General features: G+C 31.6%; 1 protein-coding gene across 2 annotated transcripts; it reads left to right on the top strand.

Moving 5' to 3' along the window:
- The first annotated feature begins 211 nt into the window (after positions 1-211).
- On the top strand, positions 212-2,138 carry LOC145062026 (heat shock transcription factor A4A). 2 transcript variants are annotated; one of them, XM_079009635.1, is made up of 3 exons: positions 212-357; positions 581-983; positions 1,079-2,138. In XM_079009635.1, exons 2-3 carry the CDS (start codon positions 777-779, stop codon positions 1,955-1,957), a joined length of 1,086 nt encoding a protein of 361 aa, XP_078865761.1. In that variant the 5' UTR covers positions 212-357; positions 581-776; the 3' UTR covers positions 1,958-2,138. The 2 variants fall into 2 exon arrangements, with proteins under 2 accessions (XP_078865761.1, XP_078865762.1); XM_079009636.1 differs by having other exon boundaries at positions 222-357; positions 585-983.
- Positions 2,139-24,787: the final 22,649 nt, after the last annotated feature.

The raw sequence follows: 24,787 nt of genomic DNA, 5'->3' as shown, positions 1-24,787 counted from the left end.
AAGCTTTTACTCTTTGGGTTAGGTCTAACTTTTAACTTCTGACAAGATTGGGGTAACACATGTAACTTATCTATAACTACAAGGGACTAAGTTGAAATCTACCATCACAGGACCATTGACCAAAGTCCAAAAAGACTTCGAGAAGATAGGGTCAACACCCCACCAAAGCACATACGTCAGTCAATCAATTTTCTACAAAAAAATATTACTATAAATCAATCCACGTCGTAAAGATTACGAATGAATACGTAAAGAAGATCAACTCTTCAACCTCGATTCCTGCATTCCAGCATATGAACGACTTCAATTCAAGAACCCAAGTTGGAATTTCCAGATTTTGGTATTTTTCTCTCTCAGGTAATTCGTCGAACACCTGGTGTGCAATTGTTTCCGTTATTTTTGGCATATTTAATTGCGTGTTTTGTATGTCTATTTCCCACAATTGTACAAATGGGATGCTTTTGCTTTAAGCTTCCGGAAATGGGTTGCTGTTGTTAACGAATTTGTTAATTAAAGTTTCCCTTTTGCGAAGCAATCATCGTAAATTCTTATTTGTCTCCTTTCATGTCTTTTTTGGTAGGAAGTACATAAAATTTGACTAGATAAAAGTGACCTTATCTTGCTGGGTTTTGCTATATTTGGGGGAACAAGGAGTTCTTCACTTCTTTAGCTCTCTGGTTAAAATTCATGCTTTTGTTCGAATTCATCTGGGAAATACATATAAAAAAGACTGGATTGAGTGGATTCTTGGAAGTTTTTTGTGATAAGAAACCGAAATGAATGATGCTCAAAGTAGTCTGCCTCCGTTCATCGCGAAAACCTACGAAATGGTCGATGATCCGTTAACTGATACGATCGTATCATGGAGTCATAACGATCGGAGCTTCATCGTTTGGAACCCACCTGAGTTTTCCGGCGAATTGCTTCCAAGATACTTCAAGCACAATAATTTCTCGAGCTTCATCAGACAACTCAACACATATGTAAACTCATCTCTCATGACTCATTACCTTTCATGGGTTTCGTTTCAGTTTTCCTAATCGTTAATTAACTTCGTTTTACGCGTTTAATCTTTTAGGGTTTTCGGAAAATCGATCCAGAACAATGGGAATTTGCAAACGAAGACTTCATTAGAGGTCAACCACATCTCTTGAAGAACATCCATAGAAAAAAGCCCGTTCATAGTCATTCGATGCAGAACCTCTATATCCATGGAGCTTCTTCATCTTCTATCGCTTCTCCATTAACCGAATCAGAAAGAATTCGATACAACGAGGAGATTTACAGGCTGCATTACGAGAAACAATCGTTATTATTAGAGTTTCAAACGCAGCAACAAGAACAAAACGAGATCGAATCAACGGCACGTGGGTTGACAGAGCGGATAAAAGCCGCCGGAAAAAACCAAAAAGATCTCCTCTGTACTTTGGATCAAATTCTGCAAAAACCATTCAATACATGCGATTTTGCCCCTCAAGTCCCCGATAATAACGATCGTAAGAGGCGACTTTCTGCTGAACCTCACAACGATCAGTCATGTCCTTGTAACATCCCGATCTCCGAGACGCTAACTACAAACACCCTTTTGGCGCTGGATCTAGAATTGGTGGAGCAATTAGATTCTTCACTTATGTTTTGCGAGAAATTATTGACGGAAGTTCAGGAGACTCTTGACCGGAAAAAATGGCTGCCGGAGTCGGACCAGGAACCTGCAAGTTCTGAACTGAACACGGTGGCCGGAAGCGAAGAAGAAGAAGGAAGTGGGAAAAGGGGTATCGAACATGTGAGTGTTAATGATGGGTTTTGGGAACAGTTTTTGACTGAGAATCCTGGTGGTTCGACGACGGAGAATGACCGGAGGGGATTAGATCAGTATGGGAAGTTTTGGTGGAATATGAGGAGTGTAAATAGTCTTGCAGATCAAATGGGGCACCTTGCTCAAGCAGAAAGAACGTAAAATTATAGTCTATGGATAATTTTTGTATAATTGTTTTTCATTTTTGAAGATTTATCTTGTTTCCCAATAGGGTGTTTATAGATCTTGATGAGGTTTTGTAGGAACATTTCCTATTGTTTTTTTTTTTTTTTTTTTAATTTGATTTATGTAAATAAATGGGTGTTTATAGATCTTTTTGCTATATCCTTATTTTGTTACAATTTATTTTGTAATTATTTTAAATTAACTTTTTTAATATTATTTTATTGTTTTATTTTATTTTATTAATTTTCCTATAGTATTTAAATATAATCTACTATAATAAATGAAGGTTTTTTGCTACATGTCCTTTTTTCCTTCATTTAGACACATGACATTTTTTAGAATTTTTAAATTTTCTATTTTCCACTTGTCATTTTATTGTATTTTTCATTTTATTAAATTAAAATTCTACATTTAATATATAAGGTAATATATATGTAAGGTATTTATTAAAAAGGGTTTATATATGTAATGTATTCAACACATTAAAGTCTTATTAATTTTAAAAATTCAAAAAAATTCTCATTTTTCTTATAAATTCAAAATTTTCAAATTGTTAAAATTTTATATTTAATTTTTTAAATAAACTCATGTAATACATGGGTCTCACACCTAGTATTATAATAATTAATAGATATCAATTTTATTAATAGATTTACATTCTAATATTAAAATTCTTAAACTAAAACCCTTTATTTCCTTTGTTTATTTATTTAAATTTACAAAAGAAAAAAACATTTTAATTATAATAATATAATATTTTTTATTTTTCTTATAAATTAAAACTTTTTAAATAATTAGACCTTTATATTTATTTTTTTTGTTAAAATGACTCAAGGTAATATATGTCCCTCACAGCTAGTTTGTAATAGGGGTGAGCATTTGGACCGGCCCGGACCGAACCGGACCGGACCGGCTCTTGGACCAGACTGGTTAATGAGAATTTTGTGGACCATGGACCAGACCGGATGAGTCGTGTCCGTGTCCGGGTCCACGTCCGGGTTTTCTGGTTTTTGGACCCGTTTGGACCGATACAACTTTAATTGCTTAGAGTCTAATAAGTAATCTACATTGATGTATAATATTATAACTTGCAAAATTAATATGTTTCCGTTTCACGCCTAACTAATCTACATTGATGTATAATATTATAACTTGCAATTTGCAAAAATTAATTTTCCAAATAAAAGCAACTAACATATAAATCAAGTTCACCAACAAAAGTTAAACAATTTTAAGACAAACATACAAAAATATTACCGTAACAACAAAAATCATAGTTTAAACTTTAAAATCAATCAAACTAACAAATTTCATAAACTCATAATCTAATCTTCCATTGGCCTCTTCCCCATATCATTGTCATCTATATGTAACATATTTAAAGCTTGTGCAATCTCTACATAAACACAAATGAAAATGTTGTTAGTATTTAATAAAAATGAATAATTGTATAAAAAAAGAATAAAGATTGTAATTTTTTACCCAAAGTTATATCATCATCGTTCAAGATGTCATCAACGTTGTCAACTATCGGATTTGTAAACCTTATCACCCAATCTTGGGTGCATAACACAACTTCAACTATCAATGTCGATAAACTAGTTTGATACTCACTTACAACTCTACCACAAGTGCTAAACGCAGACTCGGAATTATAGTATAAAATAATACTAAAAAGCTGAAATATTTCAGTTTTGATAGCTCTACATTGAAATTTGTAACTCAATGAATATAATACCAAAATAAACAAAATTATAGTCTAAATTCATCTATAAATTGTAAACTAAATGTTGGAAAAAACCGTAAGTCAATCCGACTTAAAACGCATAAGTTATGGGTGTTTAAAAAACTTCACAGATTATAAAATCTTGCTAAAAAGCTGAATTTTTTCAACTTTGATAGCTCTACTTTGAAGGATTGTAACTCAGTGAATATAATACCAAAATGAACAAAATTATAGTCTAAACTCATCTACAAACTGTAAACTAAATGTTGGAAAAAATCGGAGGTCAATCCGACTTAAAACGAATGAGTTATGGGTGTTTAAAAAACGTCACAGCTTACAAAATGTTGCTGAAAAGCTGAATTTTTTCAGCTTTGATAGCTCTACTTTGAAGGATTGTAACACGGTAAATATAATACCAAAATAAACAAAATTATAATCTAAATTCATCTACAAACCGTAAACTAAATGTTGGAAAAAACCGCAGGTCAATCCGACTTAAAATAAATGAGTTATGTGTGTTTAAAAAACGTCACAAAAATCTTAATCATATCCTACCGGTTCTAAACCCGGTAAAAACAGGACCGGACCGGGAAAAAAACCGGACCGGACCGGCGAGAAATCTTAGAACCGAGAACCGGCCCGGGGGTCCAAAAAAACGGTCCGGTCCGGTTCACCGGTTCGGTCCGGTCCACCGGTCCAAATGCTCACCCCTAGTTTGTAATACAAAAGGATTTTCACTTAGACCATCTCTAATTTATTTTAATTTTTTTCCCAAAAAATAAAGTTAAAAATAAGATAAATAGTATTTCAACTCCAACACTATTTCATTTTTATCCTAATTTTACCCCCAAAAAAGTATATTCCTATTATATTACGATCTTCTAACTTATATGAATTATCATAAATAGGGACGTTCCTGAGAAATTAAATATTCTCAAAAGCCTAGGACGAACAAGAAAAAAAAAGGTCCATATCTTTATTATAACTTTTATTTTTAAATTAAAATATATAATGAAAAAATTAGGTCTTAGAACCGAGAACCGCCCCGGGGGTCCAAAAAAACGGTCCGGTCCGGTTCACCGGTCCAGTCCGCTCCATCGGTCCAAATGCTCACCCCTAGTTTGTAATACAAAAGGATTTTCACTTAGACCATCTCTAATTTATTTTAATTTTTTTCCCAAAAAATAAAGTTAAAAATACGATAAATAGTATTTCAACTCCAACACTATTTCATTTTTATCCTAATTTTACCCCCAAAAAAGTATATTCCTATTATATTACGATCTTCTAACTTATATGAATTATCATAAATAGGGACGTTCCTGAGAAATTAAATATTCTCAAAAGCCTAGGACGAACAAGAAAAAAAAAGGTCCATATCTTTATTATAACTTTTATTTTTAAATTAAAATATATAATGAAAAAATTAGGTCTTAGAACCGAGAACCGCCCCGGGGGTCCAAAAAAACGGTCCGGTCCGGTTCACCGGTCCGGTCCGCTCCATCGGTCTAAATGCTCACCCCTAGTTTGTAATACAAAAGGATTTTCACTTAGACCATCTCTAATTTATTTTAATTTTTTTCCCAAAAAATAAAGTTAAAAATAAGATAAATAGTATTTCAATTCCAACACTATTTCATTTTTATCCTAATTTTACCCCCAAAAAAATATATTCCTATTATATTACGATCTTCTAACTTATATGAATTATCATAAATAGGGACGTTCCTGAGAAATTAAATATTCTCAAAAGCCTAGGACGAACAAGAAAAAAAAGGTCCATATCTTTATTATAACTTTTATTTTTAAATTAAAATATATAATGAAAAAATTAGGTCTTGTCCCCCCCCCCCCCAACGACACCCCATGATCATACACACCCTTCTATTAATTTAGTTTTAACAAATATATAATATATATTTTTCATTACAATGATATTAAATAAATAAGATTATATTTATAATATTATAAGCTTTTGTAAAATATGTTATCGTGTTTTAAAATTTCAATATGTATTTAAATTTTTATATGAATTTGATAAACAAAGGACAAACTTTATATTTATAATTAATTAATATAATTTAATATATAACACAATATTTTAAGTATTAAATATTACATGTAAATTATTATTAGTAGATAAAATTAAACTAGAAATGTAAAATATATAAAAAGAAGAAAAACTAAAACCGACAACTTAAAGTTCATCCATATTTTAGGGGAAAAGAATAGTATAACACCATATTTGATGTTATACTATTCATTTCTCTCAAAATAAGAGAATAAATGGGATATGGTTGGAGATGAATAAGGAAGAAATTGAGAAAATAATAAAATATGAGAGTGAGTTGGAGATGCTCTTAACACCAACTTTATTAATTTTATTTTCCACATAATTTCTATTATGCTTTGTTACTTAGCACCAATTTTATTAATTATATATTTTTGATATAATTTCTATTGTGTTTTATTATATATTTGATATTTTTATAATTTTACTATTAAATATGGTATATGAGTGTAATTATTTTAAATATAGACCATTTTTGTAATTTGGATATTACAAAATACAAATGAACCATTTTTATAATTTAGTATTACACAGAAATCTTTTTTTTTTCTTTTTTTTTTATGTTTTGTTACATATTTGAGTATTTGACCATTTTTTATAGTTTTACTATTATATACGGTATATGAGTGTAATTTTATTTTACATGCATACTGTTTTCGTAATTTCGATATTACAAGATACAAATGAAGCATTTTTATAATTTTAGTATAACATAAATATTTTTTTTCATAACACGGATTTCTATTTTTCAATAAGATCAATTAATTGGTTATTTTATTTAATGCCACTTTTATGGGAACATCATACATACATATAAAGCTAGCATTTTTTTTTCTTGAATCTCATGTATTTGAAACTTCCATTTTTTTTTTCCTTTCACCACATTCATTTGAAACTCCCATGACTTTTCAATTTTTTTTATAATAATAATTATAATTTGGTAATTAGGTTAAATAAATATCAAATCTAAAGTGTATTCATATATAAACTAAATTTCAATACTAAAATAATATATTTAATTCTACATATAAGATTATGTTTTTTAACTTTTAACATATTATACTTAATTTATTAGTTTTAATATATTGTTGGATGCAAACCATTATCATTTTAAAGGTATAATTTTGACCAATTTGTATAAAATACTTAAATTATTAATTAAAATATAACATTATAAGCTCAACTTAAATATAAATTTTATTTAACTTAAACAACCCAAAAATTATTTTATAAATAGTTAAAAGTGATAAATTGTAGTGTCTTTCTAATAATGATTGTAAGTTGGTTAATAAGGTTAAATAAATATCAAACCTAAAGTATAATCATAAATAGACTAAATTTCAATTTTAAAATAATATCTTTACTTCTATTTATAAAGTTATGTCTTTAAATTTTAACATATTATATTTAATTTATTAGATTTAAAATGTTGTTGCATGTAAACCATTATCAGTTTAAAGCTATAATTTTTGAACAGTTTGGACAAAATACTTAAATTGTTAATTTAAATATAACATTATAGTGTCAACTTAAATATAAAGTTCAGTTCCACTAAAAAAACAAAATAATATTTTTTTAAATAGTTAAAAGTGATAAATTATTGTGATAAATGCAAAAACTAAATTGTAATATCATTTTAACTAAAATATTTCCTAAATATATTTATATAATCGTTAAAAATTTTCAAATAAGTAGCTTAAAATAATTTATAATAACAATACTTAAAAATAGCTCTATATAAATGGTTATATTGTTACCTTTAAAATCAAAAAATAATGTTTGATGTTTTAAATAATTATAATGATAGAAATTAAAACATTAAGCAAATAAATTTTAAAAAAATAGTTAAAAATAACAACTATAAATAATATTAAACCATATATTATATTTAATTTTATTGATGTGTAACTCGCGAGTAGAAGTCATTCAAACGATTGAAATTATGACGTTATAATAGATTTATATATTATCATATAATTCAAAATAATCAATATATTATATCAAATTAATATACGAATTATTATATCAAATTTAACAACAACGTTAGTGTTATATTTTAAAAAATATATGTTTGTAAAGACTTCAACTATATAGGTGTTTCTGCGCATTACAATGTCAACTCAAATATAAATTTCAGTTCCATTTAAAAAAACTAAAGAATATTTTGTAAATAGTTAAAATTGATAAATTGTAGTGATAAAAGCAAAAAACTAAATAGTGATCTCAATTTAACTAAAATATTTCTAAAATATATTTTTATAATCTTTAAAAGTTTCCAAATAAGTAGCTTAAAATAACTTACAATAACAATAGTTAAAAGCAACTCTATATAAATGATTATATTGTTAGCTTTAAAATAAAAAACAATGTTTGATGTTTTAAATAATTATAATGATAGAAATTAAAACATTAAGCAACTAAATTTTAAAAAATTAATTAACAATAAAAACAACTATAAATAACATCAAATCATATATTATATTTAATTTTATTCATGTGTAACTCGCGGGAAGAAGTCATTTAAACGATTGAGATTATGAAGTTATAATAAATGTATATATTATCATACAATTCAAAATAACCAATATATTATATCAATTTAGTATATACAAATTATTATATCAAATTTAACAACGACGATATTGTTATATTTAAAAAATTATATATTTGTAAATACTTCAACTATATAGGTATTTCTGCGTAACGCGCGGGCATTCGTCTAGTTTCTGTAATATTAAGGGTATATAAGGTCTCTTTTTAATTTTTTTTCAATATGGTATTATATGCATGAATCATTTAATTTCAAAAGTTACACGAGACCTATTTTTTATAATCTTGCTATTATACTATACTGGAACAATTGTTGTAATATACATACACTATTTATGTAATTAATTCTTATGTGGACAATTTTTATAATTATTTTTTATATGGATCATTTAAGTACATTTTTAATTTTTCCAAGGACCCTTTTTTTAATTTATAAATCATACAAGGAACATTTCTATAATAATTTCTTACATGAATATTTATGAATCTTAGCTTTTCCCATGTACCATTTATAACTTTATGACTTGGTAGAGCTTCTCCAACCATAAACATAAAAATTATAATGATTTAACATCATTAGATTTCATTCCAACCAAACTTTAAAATGGTGTTTTATAGAGGTCTTTCATTCTTAGCCTCTATATTTGGTGTAAAAACACAAAGATGGTGTGATATTTAAAGATTGATTGGAGTGAAAATGACCTCTAAAGCGGTGTTTTAGAGGTCAATTGGTGTTGGTCTTGCTTGACATTTTTGTAATTTTTTGAAAAAATAAAGACCTATTTTTCATTTTTCCTGAAAATGATAATTAAAGGATGGTAGTAGTGTCGTAAAACTAACCAATTATTTGCTTTTTTAATAAAATGTTATTAATTTTCAAAATATGCTATTAGAAATAGAAAAAATAAAACATTCATTTGTGTTTATATATATATATATATATATATATATATATATATATATATATATATATATATATATATATATATATATATATATATATGAAACAACCAACCATATATTAAAAAACAAGAAAAAGAACATTAAGGCCCCGTTTGATAGTTACTGACTGAGAAAGTGCTGACCGGAAAAGGTCTGTCTAGATAAGAAATTATGTTGTTTGATTGTACATTTGACTGAATGCGGTGAGTGATGAAAAATGACCATTTTACTCTGCTGTTATATATAGTGATGAATTAAGTTGCTGAATTTAATTCATGTCCTTAGATGCCTTTTATTCATGTTTTCCTTGAGTTAAAAACATATGATTTGGTAGTGGATCAATGATTTAGTGTACGTTAAATGACTTTCCTATCCCTCACAAATTCAGATTTCATAAAAGTAGAGCAATACACACAAAAAAAATTCTTAATTCATAACAATAACACATCTAAACACAATATTTCATAAACAAATTCATATTTCATAAAGTTAGAGAAATACCAAAAAAAATTCTAATTCTAATTTGTATAAGTTGAGTTTATTATGTTGATAGATTGGAGATGGACTGGGGAAAAACCCAAAATACAAATGAGAGGAGATTTGATTCCCCGCATTCGTCGGGGATAGGAATGAGAATAAGGACGAGGTTAGACACTCGACATGAGGATAAAGATGGTCAACCCCACCCCAAACCCGTCCCATTTTCATCCCTATCTAAGATGAGACGATCTTTACCTATTTTATATATATGAAAAAAGTAGGTCAATGTGCTCTATAATTATATATATAATAGTTTGTTTGACAAAATATTTTTTAAGGATAAGTTAAACTTTTCACACGGTTCAAAAGAAACTTCAAAAGAAACAAGAAGCAAATCAAATAGTTTGTTGATAAAACTCTTTAACAAATAACATTATTATAACAGTTTAGCCTAGCTTTCAACAAAGTCGACCACGATTTTTATTTATGTATGCGAATTTAATATATACAAATATTTTTGGAAAATTTTAACATATTTTTGTTTTTATTTGTTCTCACTTGTTCTTCGTAATTTCGTGCATCCATTTTCCTTATAACTTCTTCCATCAATGATTGATAGGTGATTTGTTTGTCGCTAGTCTAAAGACGCCTATGATGTGGTGTAGATAGATAAGTTTCTTGACAAAATTACAAGACTACACGTAATACACCAAAATGCAATTTATTGTCTTTCAATTGTATTACATTATATTTTGTATTTTTTTTATGGTTGTTCTTTATAAATGTAGTTGATACCGCTGAATGGAGGTGGAGTCACTAAAACCATATTTTTGTCATGCCACGTCACTATCATGTTATTCTTACCACAAAAATATGATTTTTTTTGCCACATATTAAATGTGTGTTTGACGTGCCACAATTAATTTATTTTTCGAGTTTTTTATGTTGTTGTGTTTGACAAATCAGAAAATTGCTTATAAGCTAGCTTTTTAAAAAACTACATAGGTTGTGTTTGGCGCGCCACAATTAGCTGATAAGGTAGCCGATAAGCTAACTTATTTTTCGAGTTTTTTTAAGTTGACTTTTTTGGCATGACAAAAAGTAGCTTATAAGCTATCTTTTTAAAAAAGTTAGTTATACTAGTTTTTTTAGGAGCTTTTTAAATTTTTTTTCAAATATAACTTTTAATTAATTATATAAACGTATTATTTTAAATGTCATTTTATATCTTTCAGTTAGCTTTTCAGCTAGTTTTACCAATGTCATTTTTTATCAGCTGAGTTTTCAGCTATCAACTAGTTTTTTATTTAATAACTAGTTTTTCAGCCATCAACCAGTTTTTCAGCTAACAACTAACTTTTCAGCTATCACGTCAAACATAGCCTAAGACTAGCTTTTTAGTATCTTTTTAAAAATTTTACAAATATATATATATATATATATATATATATATATATATATATATATATATATTAATTATAAAAACACATTCTCTTAAATGTCATTTGATGTAATTTTATATCTTTAATCTACCTTTATAGCTAGTTTATCAAACACTATTTTTTATCGGCTAGTTTTTCAACTATCAGTTAGTTTTATATTTAACAACTACCTTTTCAACTATCAGTTACATTTTCAATTAACAACTAGTTTTTCAGCTAGTACGTCAAACATAGCCTAAGTATGAAGCCATAGTTAATTTTTTAAAAAGTTTAATTTAAATAAAAACACCAAATTTCACTAATTTAAATAACAATAGTACATACTAAAATTAAATAATTTAAAAAAATAAATAAAAAACACATGAAACTTAAAAAAAACACAAATAAAATAACTAAAATATGTCAAAAAATGAAAAACACAAGAAACTAAAAAAAACACACAAATAAAATAACTAAAATATACTACATGAAGTCTTCATCTAAGAACTCGTCTTCCGAGTCATTCAGGCAATGCAAACTAAGATTAATGTGTTGAATCCCGCACATGTGTTCCACCAAGTCCATGTGAAGATTGTGAAATGTTTTAGTGTTACGTATTTCTACTCTCATATCCATGTACTCATTGTCACCAATTTATGTTGGTTGTGTCTCAGGGATGATTTCATGTTCATCATACGCACATATCACTCTTAATTTATCTTCAATAACCATATTATGCAATATGATACATGCATACACGACTTCTTGAAGTTTCCCTCACCGAAAAAAGTGTTGGTTTTTTGAATATGTACCAACGTTTCTTAATAGCTCCAAAGGCCCTCTCGACATCCTTCCTAACTCTTTCTTGAGCTCTCTTGAATTTTTTCCATCTAGAATCATGTGGACACGAAAATTATTTAACAAACATTGTATACTCAGGATAGATCCCATCAACAAGATAATAACCATACTTATATGGTGTTCCATGCACTTGAAAAGATGAATCTGGTGCAGAACCGTCATATATGTTGTTAAATATATTAAGAACGTTGATGTCGTTAATCGAACCGGGAGAACAAAAAAAAGCATGCCAAATCCAAAGATCCTGTGACGCCACCACTTCAAGTATGACCATTGGGTGACCATGATCACCTCAGGTAAATTGACCATGGTGTAAGGTAAGTCAATTTTCCTATGCCCAATGGAGATAATCTAAACTTCATATCATTCCAAGAAAGCCATATACATTAGCATGGCGAACTTGCAATTAGGCTTATGCAAATATTTTGGACCATAAATCTTAATCACATATTTGCAAAAGTAATGGAGACTATCTCGCGCGGTCCTAACGGACATCCTAAAACTCTCATCCAACACATCAGGATGAATGTCATATGCTAATTAACGAAGTATGACTGTGTATTTTGTAACGAAGTGAAATCGAGTGTACCTCTAGCATTAGAATGTTGTTGGAAAAAACTACACTCCCTTATTAAATCTTCGACTATACGTTCATATAAAGGTTTGAACATTTTGAAGCTTCTTTGAAGGTAGTACCCTTTAAAAGTGACATTATCGTCAAAGCAGTCTTGCATCAACCGTTGCTGGGCTGGTTCACGGTTTCTCTGAATATATCGTTGTGTTCTTCGTTCCGAACTTTCGACTACGTTCAATCCACTATTTGAGCAGCACCGACAATAACATCAAACATAAATTGAAATTCTTCAGAAGACGAAGATGTCAGCATTTTCTAATTATTTTGAAAGAGTAAGTAATTAAAAGATATAAAAATTGGATTTAAGTTTGGAGAAAAGGGTAGTGATGTTTTATTTATAGGTAAAAAAGAATATATATATATATATATATATATATATATATATATATATATATATATATATCGATTTTTTGACCATTTAAGGTCTAAGAGGAAGAGCAAGATAGTAAAAGAAGAAAGAGAAGGTGCGGCTAAATCTTACTGTCTGCGGCTAAACTGTGCCTCAAACCACATGATGGGGGTAGTGTTCCCTTTTAACACTGTGGCAAAAATATGGTAGAACCGCAACCACTCTCTTGGATCTAAAAGTTAAAAGATATAGCTCATATCTAAAAATTGGAAGCTCAAAATTATAATTTTTATGTGTAACAGTGTTATATTTTGTTTTTTCTTATAATATGTTTTTTGTTAAATTAGTTGGTAGTTGATAGCTAACAATAAAAAGTTATAAGTTTTAATTTTTATTTGTTCAAAAAAAATATCTTTTAAATCTTTTAAAATGTGTAAATTTACATGAAATAAAAGGGTTAATGACCTAGAAATGTAACGAATTTTGGTCTGTGTCCACATTTAGGTAATCATGTTTTTTTCGTTCACATTTGACCATTGAACTTGTTTGACCTGTTCAAAATAGGGTAATATGACTAGTAATTAGCAGTAACATTACCCTATTATGAACATATCAAACAAATTTACTGGTCAAATGTGTACGAAAAAACATGGTTACCTAAATATAGACAAAAACCAAAGTTCCTTACCCATTTTGGTAATATTGGTTCTTTATGTTAAGTGCAAGTAGTCATAAGATTCATTGATTTGAAATGAAATTGGGTTGTTTGGTCTTGTGTATGAGGAGATGGTTAAGTCTTGGGCCAACCCAGTTTAGGTCCAGCTAGTTGGGGGTTAGACTGTATACGCTTAAGGGCTAGGTTGTATGTGTTTTAACGACCGAGCAACATAGTCTAGCCCATGACTAGCCGGGACTAAACTGGGTTAGACCAAGCCTAACCTAATTGTTCATTGACTGTCGGAGCCTGATCCCAGGGCACACAGTCCCTAAGACGATTCTTGTCCAATATTACCAAAATGGGTAAGAAACTTTGGTTTTTGTCCGTATTTAGGTAATCATGTTTTTTTCGTACACATTTGACCAATAAACTTGTTTGACCTGTTCATAATGGGGTAATATTACCGTAATTACCGGTCATATTACCCTATTTTGAACATATCAAACAAGTTCAATGGTCAAATGTGAACGAAAAAAACATGCTTACCTAAATGTAAACAAAGACCAAAGTTCGTTACCTTTCTAGGTCATTAATAGGACTGTTCACTTTTTGGATAAAACCGAATTGTCCAATTGGACAATTTGGATCGGACAATTTGGTTCGGATATTCGGATTTTTGGATTGGTTTTAGCAAAACCGAATTATTATTTTGGATTGGTTTTGGTTTATAAAATAAAAACCGAATAGTCCAAGAAAACTGAATTGCACTTTATTATTTTGTTCTTTTTAATATACATCTTTAATAATTTATAAATTTACTAACTTATTCTTTTAGTATATTAAAAATTTTCATCTATTATAATACTTTAATACGTATTTCTTATAAAAAAAATTGTCTATAAAGTAGTAAACTATAATATATTTTTCCTGATAGTTATTTATAAGTTTTAGTTCACAAATAATTAAACAATATTTTTTAGTTTATATTATAGAGTAAGTTAATACATACTAAAGTTATATATTTGTTGAAATGTCTTCATTCTTGAAAACCGAATTGTAAAAAACCGATCCAACCGAATTATAATTTGGTTGGATCGGATCGGATTTGAATTTAGTTTGGACTATTTGGATATACGTTTTGAAAACCGAAATTAATTTGGTTTCACTTGATTGGATCGGATTAAACCGATCCATCCAAACGAACACCCTAGACTCATTAACCCGAAATAAAATAGTCAAAAGCTTTCAAAGCTGTTTTATTTAAAACTTTTTGTTTAAAATATTAAAACTTAAATGTTGGTATGGTGAACAATTTTTTATCATTTTTTTAACTTGAGGTTTTTTTAAATATAAAAGCCAAAAGCATTACAAATTTTTTTAAAAATATGTTATATATATCCTACGTTTGTTGATTACTATCGATTATTTTTTAACAATAATTTACAGCATCGTATATATTATTTTTCAATAATAATTTAGAGCATTTTAGTGGGGATTTTTTTTTCAAGTTTATTACTATTGATTTTTATGTTAACCACTTATTCTATTAGAGTATAAAGTTTATTTATTTATTTATTTAGTTTATTATTTTTCTGTTTATCACTCAATATATATATTGAATGATTAATATTCGTCTATATTTTATTACTAGTTTATAGCCCGTGAGAATCACAGTTACAAAATTAATTAAATTTTTATAGTAAAAACTCAAAATTATTAATTAATTATTTTAAATAAATTATTAATTTAGAGTTTTTTTAGTTATATAAATTTTAATAATTTATTTAAATAAATATGTGAAATTATATCATTTGTATTATTTTTATTTTAGTTTTTATTATAATATTATTAATTTAATGTAATTAAAGTGGAAATTTTAAATTTTGAAATTTGAAATGGAGTTGACAAGTGTATACATTAATTAGGAGACATAATAAGGTGACACATGACAAAAAAAGAATAAAATATGCATTAATTAGTAGACCTAATATGATGACACATGTCAAAAGGAGAATAAAACTATTCTTTTATTAGAATAGGGATTTAACCCCTCATACTTTAGTTATACTTTATTTTACCCTGTTAAATATATTTTATTTTTAAATGTTATTTATTTATTTTCTAAGTAATTATTTCTATTAAATATTTAATGATATTTCATTTATAAAATATAAAATTATTATGATTATATAATTTTTTTCATTCGTTTTTATGACTATTCTGTAACGATTTTTTTTATATTTACGTTTTTGAAAGATATGTTGTAATATTTTTTGAAGAAATTATTGTAATATTTTTAATAAAATTAAAATATGTGTATTTAAAAAAAAGAATAATTAAATAAGCGGTTTTAAAGAGCATTTTAGATATATATAGATAAATTAGTTAAATTCTTAGAACAAATTATTGAAATCATCCACGTGGTTTCTTAAAATTATGCGTTTGGTCCATAATATTTTGTGTGCACTCGGATCATCCTTATGGTACGATTTTATTGCATTTTTAGTCCCTATCACATGTAAGATGACTAATTACTTGTAACATCCGAAATCTAGAAGATCAATTATGGAAATAAATTCCCTTTTTAGGGGCCAACTCATCGAGTTTATGGCATAAACTCGACGTGTTGGAAGCTTTTGGGGCGCGTGTTTTTAAGGACCAACTCGTCGAGTTGGTGTAGCGAACTCGAAGAGTTGGACGCTATTTGAGAAAACCCTAATTTTAGGGTTTTGTACCCTATTTAAAGACCTTAACTCCCTTAGTCGGCCTCCTTACCAACCTCCTTGTCCAGAAAACCCTAATTTCGTGTATTATCATTCAAGGTTGAGTGTGTGAGCTTGGAGAGTTGGTTTTTGGCGTTCTTTGGAAGGAGTTTGAAGAATGACGGTTCTTAGTTTGGAAGGAAGGCTTTGGATCCAGAAACTCTCCATTTGTTGCAGTCCTTTTGAGGTATAAAGTCGAAACCTTGTGTTGTTATCTCCTAGATCTCTTTGTGGGATGTTTTAGCTTGATTTTTGGGTGTATGGTTGGGTTGTCCAAAGGTTAAGGGTTTCTAGGGTTATTATGTTAGATCTGACCCTTTTATGACCTCTCTTGGCATAAAGTTGCAAGGTTTGCTAAGTCCTAAGTCCCATCCATGCATTAAGTCCTTTATTAAGCCATTTTGGGCTCTAGGGTTCATTTCTTGCATGCATGGACGTAAAGTTTGGAACTTTACGTGATAATCCAGCCTTGGGATGCTAGATCTGTGTTTTTGGACTATGTTTTGAGAGTTTAAGGGCTTAATGGGTTAAGACTCAATCTATTAAGTCAAGGATTCGAGTTTGGGTTCATTGTAGTGGTTTTTAAGGGTAAAGTTGGAAACTTTACCCTTCTACTCATCATTTGGGAAAAGATCTGAGAATGGAAGCTTCTAGATTCAATGGAAACAACTTAATACATTAATCTGTTTGATTCTTGGCCAACTCAACGAGTTCATGAGGAGAACTAGGCGAGTTGATGCAAGTTTGCCCGATCGTGCATTTAATGGAGAAACTCGACAAGTTGAAGGACAGCTCGGCGAGTTGGGTCAACTCGGATCGTTGACTTTGACTTTTGACTTATAATTTAGGGAATTATAGGCTTAGTATAAGGCTCGTATGGGGTTGGGCCTAATTTGGAAAATAGGGCCATTAGTCGACTTTGATGGATCTAGTAGTTTCTGGTATTTTGAGCTTGAGTTGTTAATGGGGCATCAGAATACAAAGTGTTTGGACTAGAAAGAATGGTTGGCCTTAAGGCAGGGCCATGTGAGGAGTTTGGGCCCAATTTGGAAAATTGGGCTATTGGTTGATTAGTGGGCCCTTGGGCCATTCAGATTATAGTTTGGGTCATGGGCTTGGACGAGGCTAGCTTGGGGGTAAAATGGTCCTTTTACCTTAGGTATGGAGTTGTGGTTATGGATTGGAGCCCAATTGTTAATTGGGTGTATTATTCATATTACTAGTTCGGGAAGCCGTTAGGGCAGCAGCTAGGGATTCTTTCAGTGAGCTTCTGTAGTGCGAGGTGAGTCTCCTCACTATATCCATGGTTCAAAGGCTCCAATGCCAGCCCATTATGTGTTATGTGGTATGATAGTTGTTCTGTGATATGTGGTATGCTAGTTGTCTCTATGATACTTGCATGGAAGACCTCGGGGGGGGTGCCCGAGGCAGTTGGATATCAGACCATGGGGGTGCCCATGGCATTCCAGGCAAAGACCATAGGGGGAGCCCATGGCATTTCGGATAAAGACCATGCGGGGGAGCCCATGGCAGTTACATGTATGTTGCATGATATTCTGTGGTTGTATTTTGTATAGTATCTGGGGAACTTACTAAGCTTTGTGCTTACGGTTTTTAGTTTATGTTTCACGTACTCCAGTTTTCAAATGAAAGAGCTCACACGTACCACATGTTTCCGCATTTTGTGAATTACTCTGATTTGATGATGTTTTTGCTAACTCTTGGTTACATTGGTTTCATGATAAAGAAATGTATTAACGATTTACATTAGTAATGTTATTTTTATATAGATCTTAAATGCATTGGCCTACTCCTAACTCCACACCTAATCATCTTCTATCTCTTTCTAGTTTCTCGTCCTTTCCTCTATGATGACCATTAGTCTGGTAGTTTTTCTTTAGCGCTAGAGATGTTGTCGGAGTCACCATTACCATCCGACCTGTAACAACATCGCCACCTACATACGCCTTCCTATCATCTTCAACTACTTCTCCTTTCTACTGTCTCCCCTATAACGACCCAAACTTCCTACTCCATCATCGATCTTACTTTCTGTTATGTTCACTTGTTAAGTTACCCTATTAGCTTGGTTAAAGTTAACTTTTAGTGACCAAGGTACAAGAAAATGATTATTGATCATGTATATGGGTCATGGGGTCATTTTATCACACTTTAGGGGCCTAGAATAAGAGTTATCAAATATTTAAAGAAACTAGACACTAAAATCCGAGAATCACATCATTTTACAGCCAAAAAACCCTACTTTGCAACCTCCAAGTCCATTTGAAGTGATTTCATTGTTGGATTAAGATGTCTAAGGTCCTAACTAAATTAGTATAATGTTGATGAATAAAAGTAAAGTCCTTTTTGGGTTGCCCTCATAACCAGGAATGGATTGGATTGATCATAGGAGATAGATAAATGATTGATTAATATATTAATTAAAAATAGTAATACTTAATTAAAAATTAATTATAATTAATTTGCATTTAATTATGGGTTAATTTGAACTAAGTAAAGGTACAAGGCCTGAGCTGTAATTTTTCAATAGTTGGACAAACGAGAGGATATAGAACCTCCCCATATGGTGGACGATTTTAGTGACCTTGGATATGGTTTCCAGAAGCCTCTAACTTATAAAAAGAAACCAGTTAATTACTGATTTAAAATATTATTATTTTAAGTTCAAATCTAGGATTTCTAGGATTATCAGACAACTATATACAATTTGCACACCCTTGTATTTTTGGCTACACATAACCACAAGAGAAATCCAAAATTTCTCTTTCCTTTCCCCTCTCTCCTTTAATCTTAGGGTTTCTTGAGTTTTAGGTGTGACACATTAGAGGCTACCATACTTTTGGAGCTAGCTTTCCAGGGAGACTTCAAGAGATGATTATCGTAATTTGATTTAAGCAAAGGTATGTGGTTCTACCCATATTTTGATTATGATATCGTTTTCTAGATTTTGTTTCATAAGTATGTTGCTATTAATAGTGAAAATACATAGATCTGATTTAGGTTTCATGTACACTTAAGAGTTAAGTGAAATTCCGCATGTACAGTAACATCCTAAAGTCCCAAGCTAAAAATTTTCATCTTTAAAATAATATAACATCCATTTTTAATAAATTTGCATTCATGATAAATCATTTGTTCATAACCATTATTGACAAATCAGAGTTATAATGAAAATAGTGCGGAATCTCGAATCATAAAGTTGCTGATGTGTTTGTACAGTTCTGCCTTCGCAATCCGATAAGTACCTGCAAAGTATTTAATCCACAACTATAAGTACAAAGCTTAGCGAGTTCCCCAAAATATCTAATACAACACAACATAATAATCAGCTATGGGTTATCAACAATCATGAGGACTATCAACAGTCCTAGTGGGCTAACAACACGTCCTGTGGATTAACAACACACCTCACGGGTTATCAACAACCATAGAGACTATCAGCACTCACATAGACTCACAACAGTCTAGGAGATTATCAACAACTCAGTTCACATATAACAAATATCAACAATTAAGACCTCACTGGCCAACATGCACATATTATCATACATGAAAATATAGTGAGAAGACTCACCTTAATCCTGAAGATAAGATAAACCATCCACACGAGTTGATGATATCAAGCCTCCTCTTGCTAATCATATCAATAATAAAACCCTAATTAACAATCAAGGAAAAGACTGGCCCACGAAAGGTATAGGCTCACAATTAAACCTCTTTTGGGCAAAAGACCATTTTGCCCTTCCAATATTAAGTCCAAAAGTCAAACCAACCAAAAAGTCAATGGTCAACCCTTAGTTGACTTGCACCCTATGTAACTAATCTATTCCCTGGATAGAGCTACACCATGCGTACCTAGATAACACCTTGCATAGTGCCCCTGATCCTAAAAACTTCTATTAAGCTCTTAAAATAGCAAGCCAAACTCTCAAACTCCTTATATGGACCTTAACAATGTTTTAATAGATAAAGTTTCCAACTTTACCCATTAAGACACTCCAATCAATCAAGATCTAAACTTTATGCACTAAAATGACCAAAAATGCTAACACAATTTGCATGGCTTAATGAATAAGCACCAAAGCACAACTTTCCAAGTCCAAAAAGTCGGAAAAGTGTTTTATATAGTTCAAAAGGTGTTACAGTTGCCTCAACTCCCAAAACACAAGCTCAAGGGACCAAAAACTAACCAATATAACAATTAACAAGATATATGAAACTAATGAGCAAGATAGAAGCTTTTTACTCACAATAGTCCAGGAATGAAGCAACCTTATTGGATCTATACTTGAACCCTTTTCCTATACACTTTGCAACCACCTTGTTCTTCAAGATTCAACCTTCCAATGGATAAATAATATCATAAATGATGACAAGGATCAAAACAAGTAAAAGGAGACTAAGGTTTCTCATGGAATGATCTTAGATGATGGAGGCTGGTCATGAGAGGGTTTCCCAGAAGTTAGAGCCCTTAAATAGGGCTCAAAACCGAATAATTAGGGTTTTGATCTACCACAACTATGCCATGATTATGTCAATTTACGCCATACGTAGCTCCTTAAAAACATCTTCCTCATTCAACATCTAGCCCTGCGTAACTTTCCTACACCATGCGTAGAGCAAAACCCCCATTTTCGTATTCAACTTCAAACAACCTTGCCTTCTTCATTCCAAGTCTGTTTTTGGCATTCTTTATATGCATGGAAAGGTATTGAAGATCCCCACAATTCTATCTAGTTACTTTTTGGGTTAATACTTGTTGAACTAAAACCACGATCCACGCAAGAAGCCCGACATATGACTTTTCCTATTTTATCCTTTGGTTCCAACACACCAATCATGGGATAAGGTCTCATAACTAATATTATCATCCCACAATAAGGTCTGCAATTTACTTCCTCAAATCCCAAAGCTTTTGTATGATCGAATTACGGTCCACAAACCCTGAATTAAGGAACATCTCGAAACTAGGTGTTATAATCCCCCCCACTTAAATTAGATTTTATCCTCAAAATCATTCCTTACTACTTCCTCTACCACACCATTCGATCCATACATAACTTCCTAAATCCCAATTAAGAACAATAAGTCATCTTACATTGAAAACTGTTAACCAACACCGCTATTGAAGCCCAATATTTAGCAAAAATCACACACCCTAACGAAGAACGAATCTTAACATTCTTCCCTCAGCCAACGAAAGAAAACCCAACTGCCTTGCCTAAAAACTAAAAAGCCTAAATTATGTATCACTTCCCGACAGACAGAACCATCCAAGATTTTCCCTAGCCTCGCGCCATCTTATTGATAACTGGGTACAAAATCCATGATCGACAGTCGTTGGCGACAACCTGACATACAAGCCTAAGTGTGAAATAGAAACCAACTAAGCCTAAACTAGTCTACAAATCCCCTTGGTTTAAAAGCCCTACATTAAGACATAGAGATAAATAGACGAAAGAACATTGGTTATAATCATCCTATCCCAAATTCAGATATCATGACTGGGGTCCTAAAACACACAACCAACTTCCTAATAAGTCATGGTTAACTAACTGCTCCAACGAGCGAAACCATGCTCAAAACCAAACTCACGTGACATCTAAGTTCCCAAAACAGCTCAGGTGCATAATAATCATCTGATACACCCAGGAAACATATAACCACCTGCATTACCGGCCTCCTAGTGTTCTAACAAACATACCACTACCCCTATGTCAATCCAAACAACTATGAGTTTTTTTGGAAACCCTAAGACTATCAACAGTCCTAAGGACAACCAGTAGTCCTAGACTCATCTGCAACTTCTCAAATACTCATGATAGCCATCAGCTATTAAAACTCAGCTAGTCTAGCATATGCCCAACTATGGCATAGGTAAAATAGTGGGAGAATTCATGCAAAACCTCATCATAAAATGAACACGAATTCTCTACGAGGAATCTAAATAATAAACTGCTAGTACACCACTATGACTTTTCTAGAAAATCAACACCCTACAACTACTCGACTAAAACTATCGGTTATTCGGACCTCAGTGGCAACACTATACTGCTCAAACACTTGTCAGTGACACATGGTTAGCAAACCACCACACGGGCCTCTGTTACACCACTGCTATCCCCACTCACAAACGTAAAATCCATGATAGCTCACGACACGTCGTGACGCCATCCAACCATTGGGATGAGAGGCTCACGAATCCTAACCGTTCCTACCATCACCCAACCACATACATGAAGACTCCCGACCAGCATCCAACGAGCCTAAAGACCCACTCCCATCATCCCACTGACCGGTAGGGACCTATCCAACATCATAATAAGCACTTTCCAAAAATAAAGGAGCCCTACCATTCATATACATGCACTCTTCCATAGTTCAACTGCCACTGACACATCGTCAGACGGATATGACCGTACATAATCAGGAAACAAAATAGATAGCCGAACGTCTGCTCCAATTTGTAAATGCATCATGACACACTCCCCAAGATAAAATGTCGCATTCCTTAGACCAAATTTGTTCCATCTTAAAAATGATCTTACCCAAAATGGTGTCGTACCAGCGAATCGAACGAAATGACGAACCCCAACCGCTACTGAACACATTCTTCTAATAGCCACAACAAGAACCCATCAATGAGAAAATGACCAATAAAACTTCCAATCACGAAGAAGAACTCCAAAATTATCCAGAAATGTTGCCAAAATCCTGGTCAAATCAGTCTAAATACCAACCTAGCGAATGCGACCTGCCAAAATCGAATCTTGCATACCCACGATAATATCTGAAAACTGAACAACGATGCTCCGATATCCGATCTTCCAATAACTAAGGCCAAATGACATCGCAAAACCACTAGTAATAATAACTCCGTAACCAAGAAAATAAGAGAACAACTACACAGAGACCAAGATGAAAACTTTACTAACTTGACTAAGTGTTGACTCATCGATTGCACCCTTAAATGATAAATCTTGAATCCTTCGACTAGCTTCAACTTCTATTGATAAACGAAACAACAAGCGATCATAAATACAATGAGAAGAATTCTTATCCACAAGCTCTTAATTGGTAGCCCGATTTTCTTCTTGCATGGAGCAATAAACCTGAACCAAAAACCTCGTACTCATGAACCGTAGGTTCCTTTGACCCATTACAGTAAAATAGAAAAATAATGCCGACCGATAATCTTCAAATCAGTATACCTAGTTCTCCACACTTTAGATTCTAACTACCATTGCTTAATGCATGTAATGACCAAGCCTCGCACCAGCTCAGCCAAAAACGCGCCAACATTGACTCCCGTTATGAAAAATGGCATATGAAGATCCTCCATATAAATACCAAACAATCATAAAGAAGTCATGAACCTCAGGTGGAGACCTTGGAAACTCTTCTGAGCATCGTTGCCACAATTTTAACGAAATCCATCAAATACCCTTGGTTGACAATGTACATAACAAACTGAACTTACGCATAGAAGACATTACAATTAGAGATTTGACCACAACCTCATCCTCCTCTTAAAGCTTCAAGAATCCCCCACAGTTCTCAAAACACGGTTCAGACGAGTTCAATATATCTACATAACTCTCCTGTCGTAAAATAGGAACAACTCAATGTCTCCTCGAGTACACCTAGCCTTGTAGGATCTGTAATACCTATTCCATCTACGACATGGCCTTCACCTTAGCCATCAAACCACAAGAACCATCGAGTCTCAAACATCCCTTCACAGTGATAAAGAGACGATTTACTACGAACCAAACTTCACCTTATTACAGTTGAATCGACGAGGAGATCACCATCTCCTATCATAGCCATTGATTGGACCACATCCAATCTCTCCTCCCTCTTGCACAGATGGCAAGAAAACATAACCCCAATGGAGAAGAAAACAGCCCTTGTCAACGGCTGACCACTCTACCTCAGACTACAATTATCGAGTCGATCCTCACAACAAATTTCTTCTTGAGTTCTTCTACTCATACTAGCATTACTTCGAGTAAGGTCCTCAAGACCTATATATATTAGCTAACTCACACAGATATGCACCATTCAGTCCCAAATTACTATAGACACCAAGGCCCACTCAATCACCAGTCTCGTCTTGCAAAATCATGGCCGATAGGCTGACAATGACGGAGACAATTGCGACTAACACCAGTGCTATACCATACTATCTAGCCTCCACTAGCTCCTTATAAATCTCTTCAACTCTTCTTGATCCCATTCAAATCTTGTGCTTTGAATAGTTCAGTCCCATACTACCTTCCATACTTATCCATACATGTCCCAAGAATTGCCTCAAAGTCCCTAAGTCAC

Source organism: Lactuca serriola, chromosome 7, assembly GCF_051521515.1.
Source record: "Lactuca serriola cultivar US96UC23 chromosome 7, Lser_US96UC23_V15, whole genome shotgun sequence".
NCBI lineage: Eukaryota > Viridiplantae > Streptophyta > Magnoliopsida > Asterales > Asteraceae > Lactuca > Lactuca serriola.
The sequence above is the reverse complement of the archived record's forward strand: the minus strand, read 5'-3'. Positions and strand labels throughout refer to the sequence as shown.

Coding starts and splice junctions, on each gene's coding strand:
- LOC145062026 (XM_079009635.1), top strand. CDS start 777: ATGAATGATGCTCAAAGTAGTCTGCCTCCGTTCATCGCGAAAACCTAC. Junction 984..1,078: donor TCAGACAACTCAACACATAT/GTAAACTCATCT, acceptor TTAATCTTTTAG/GGTTTTCGGAAAATCGATCC.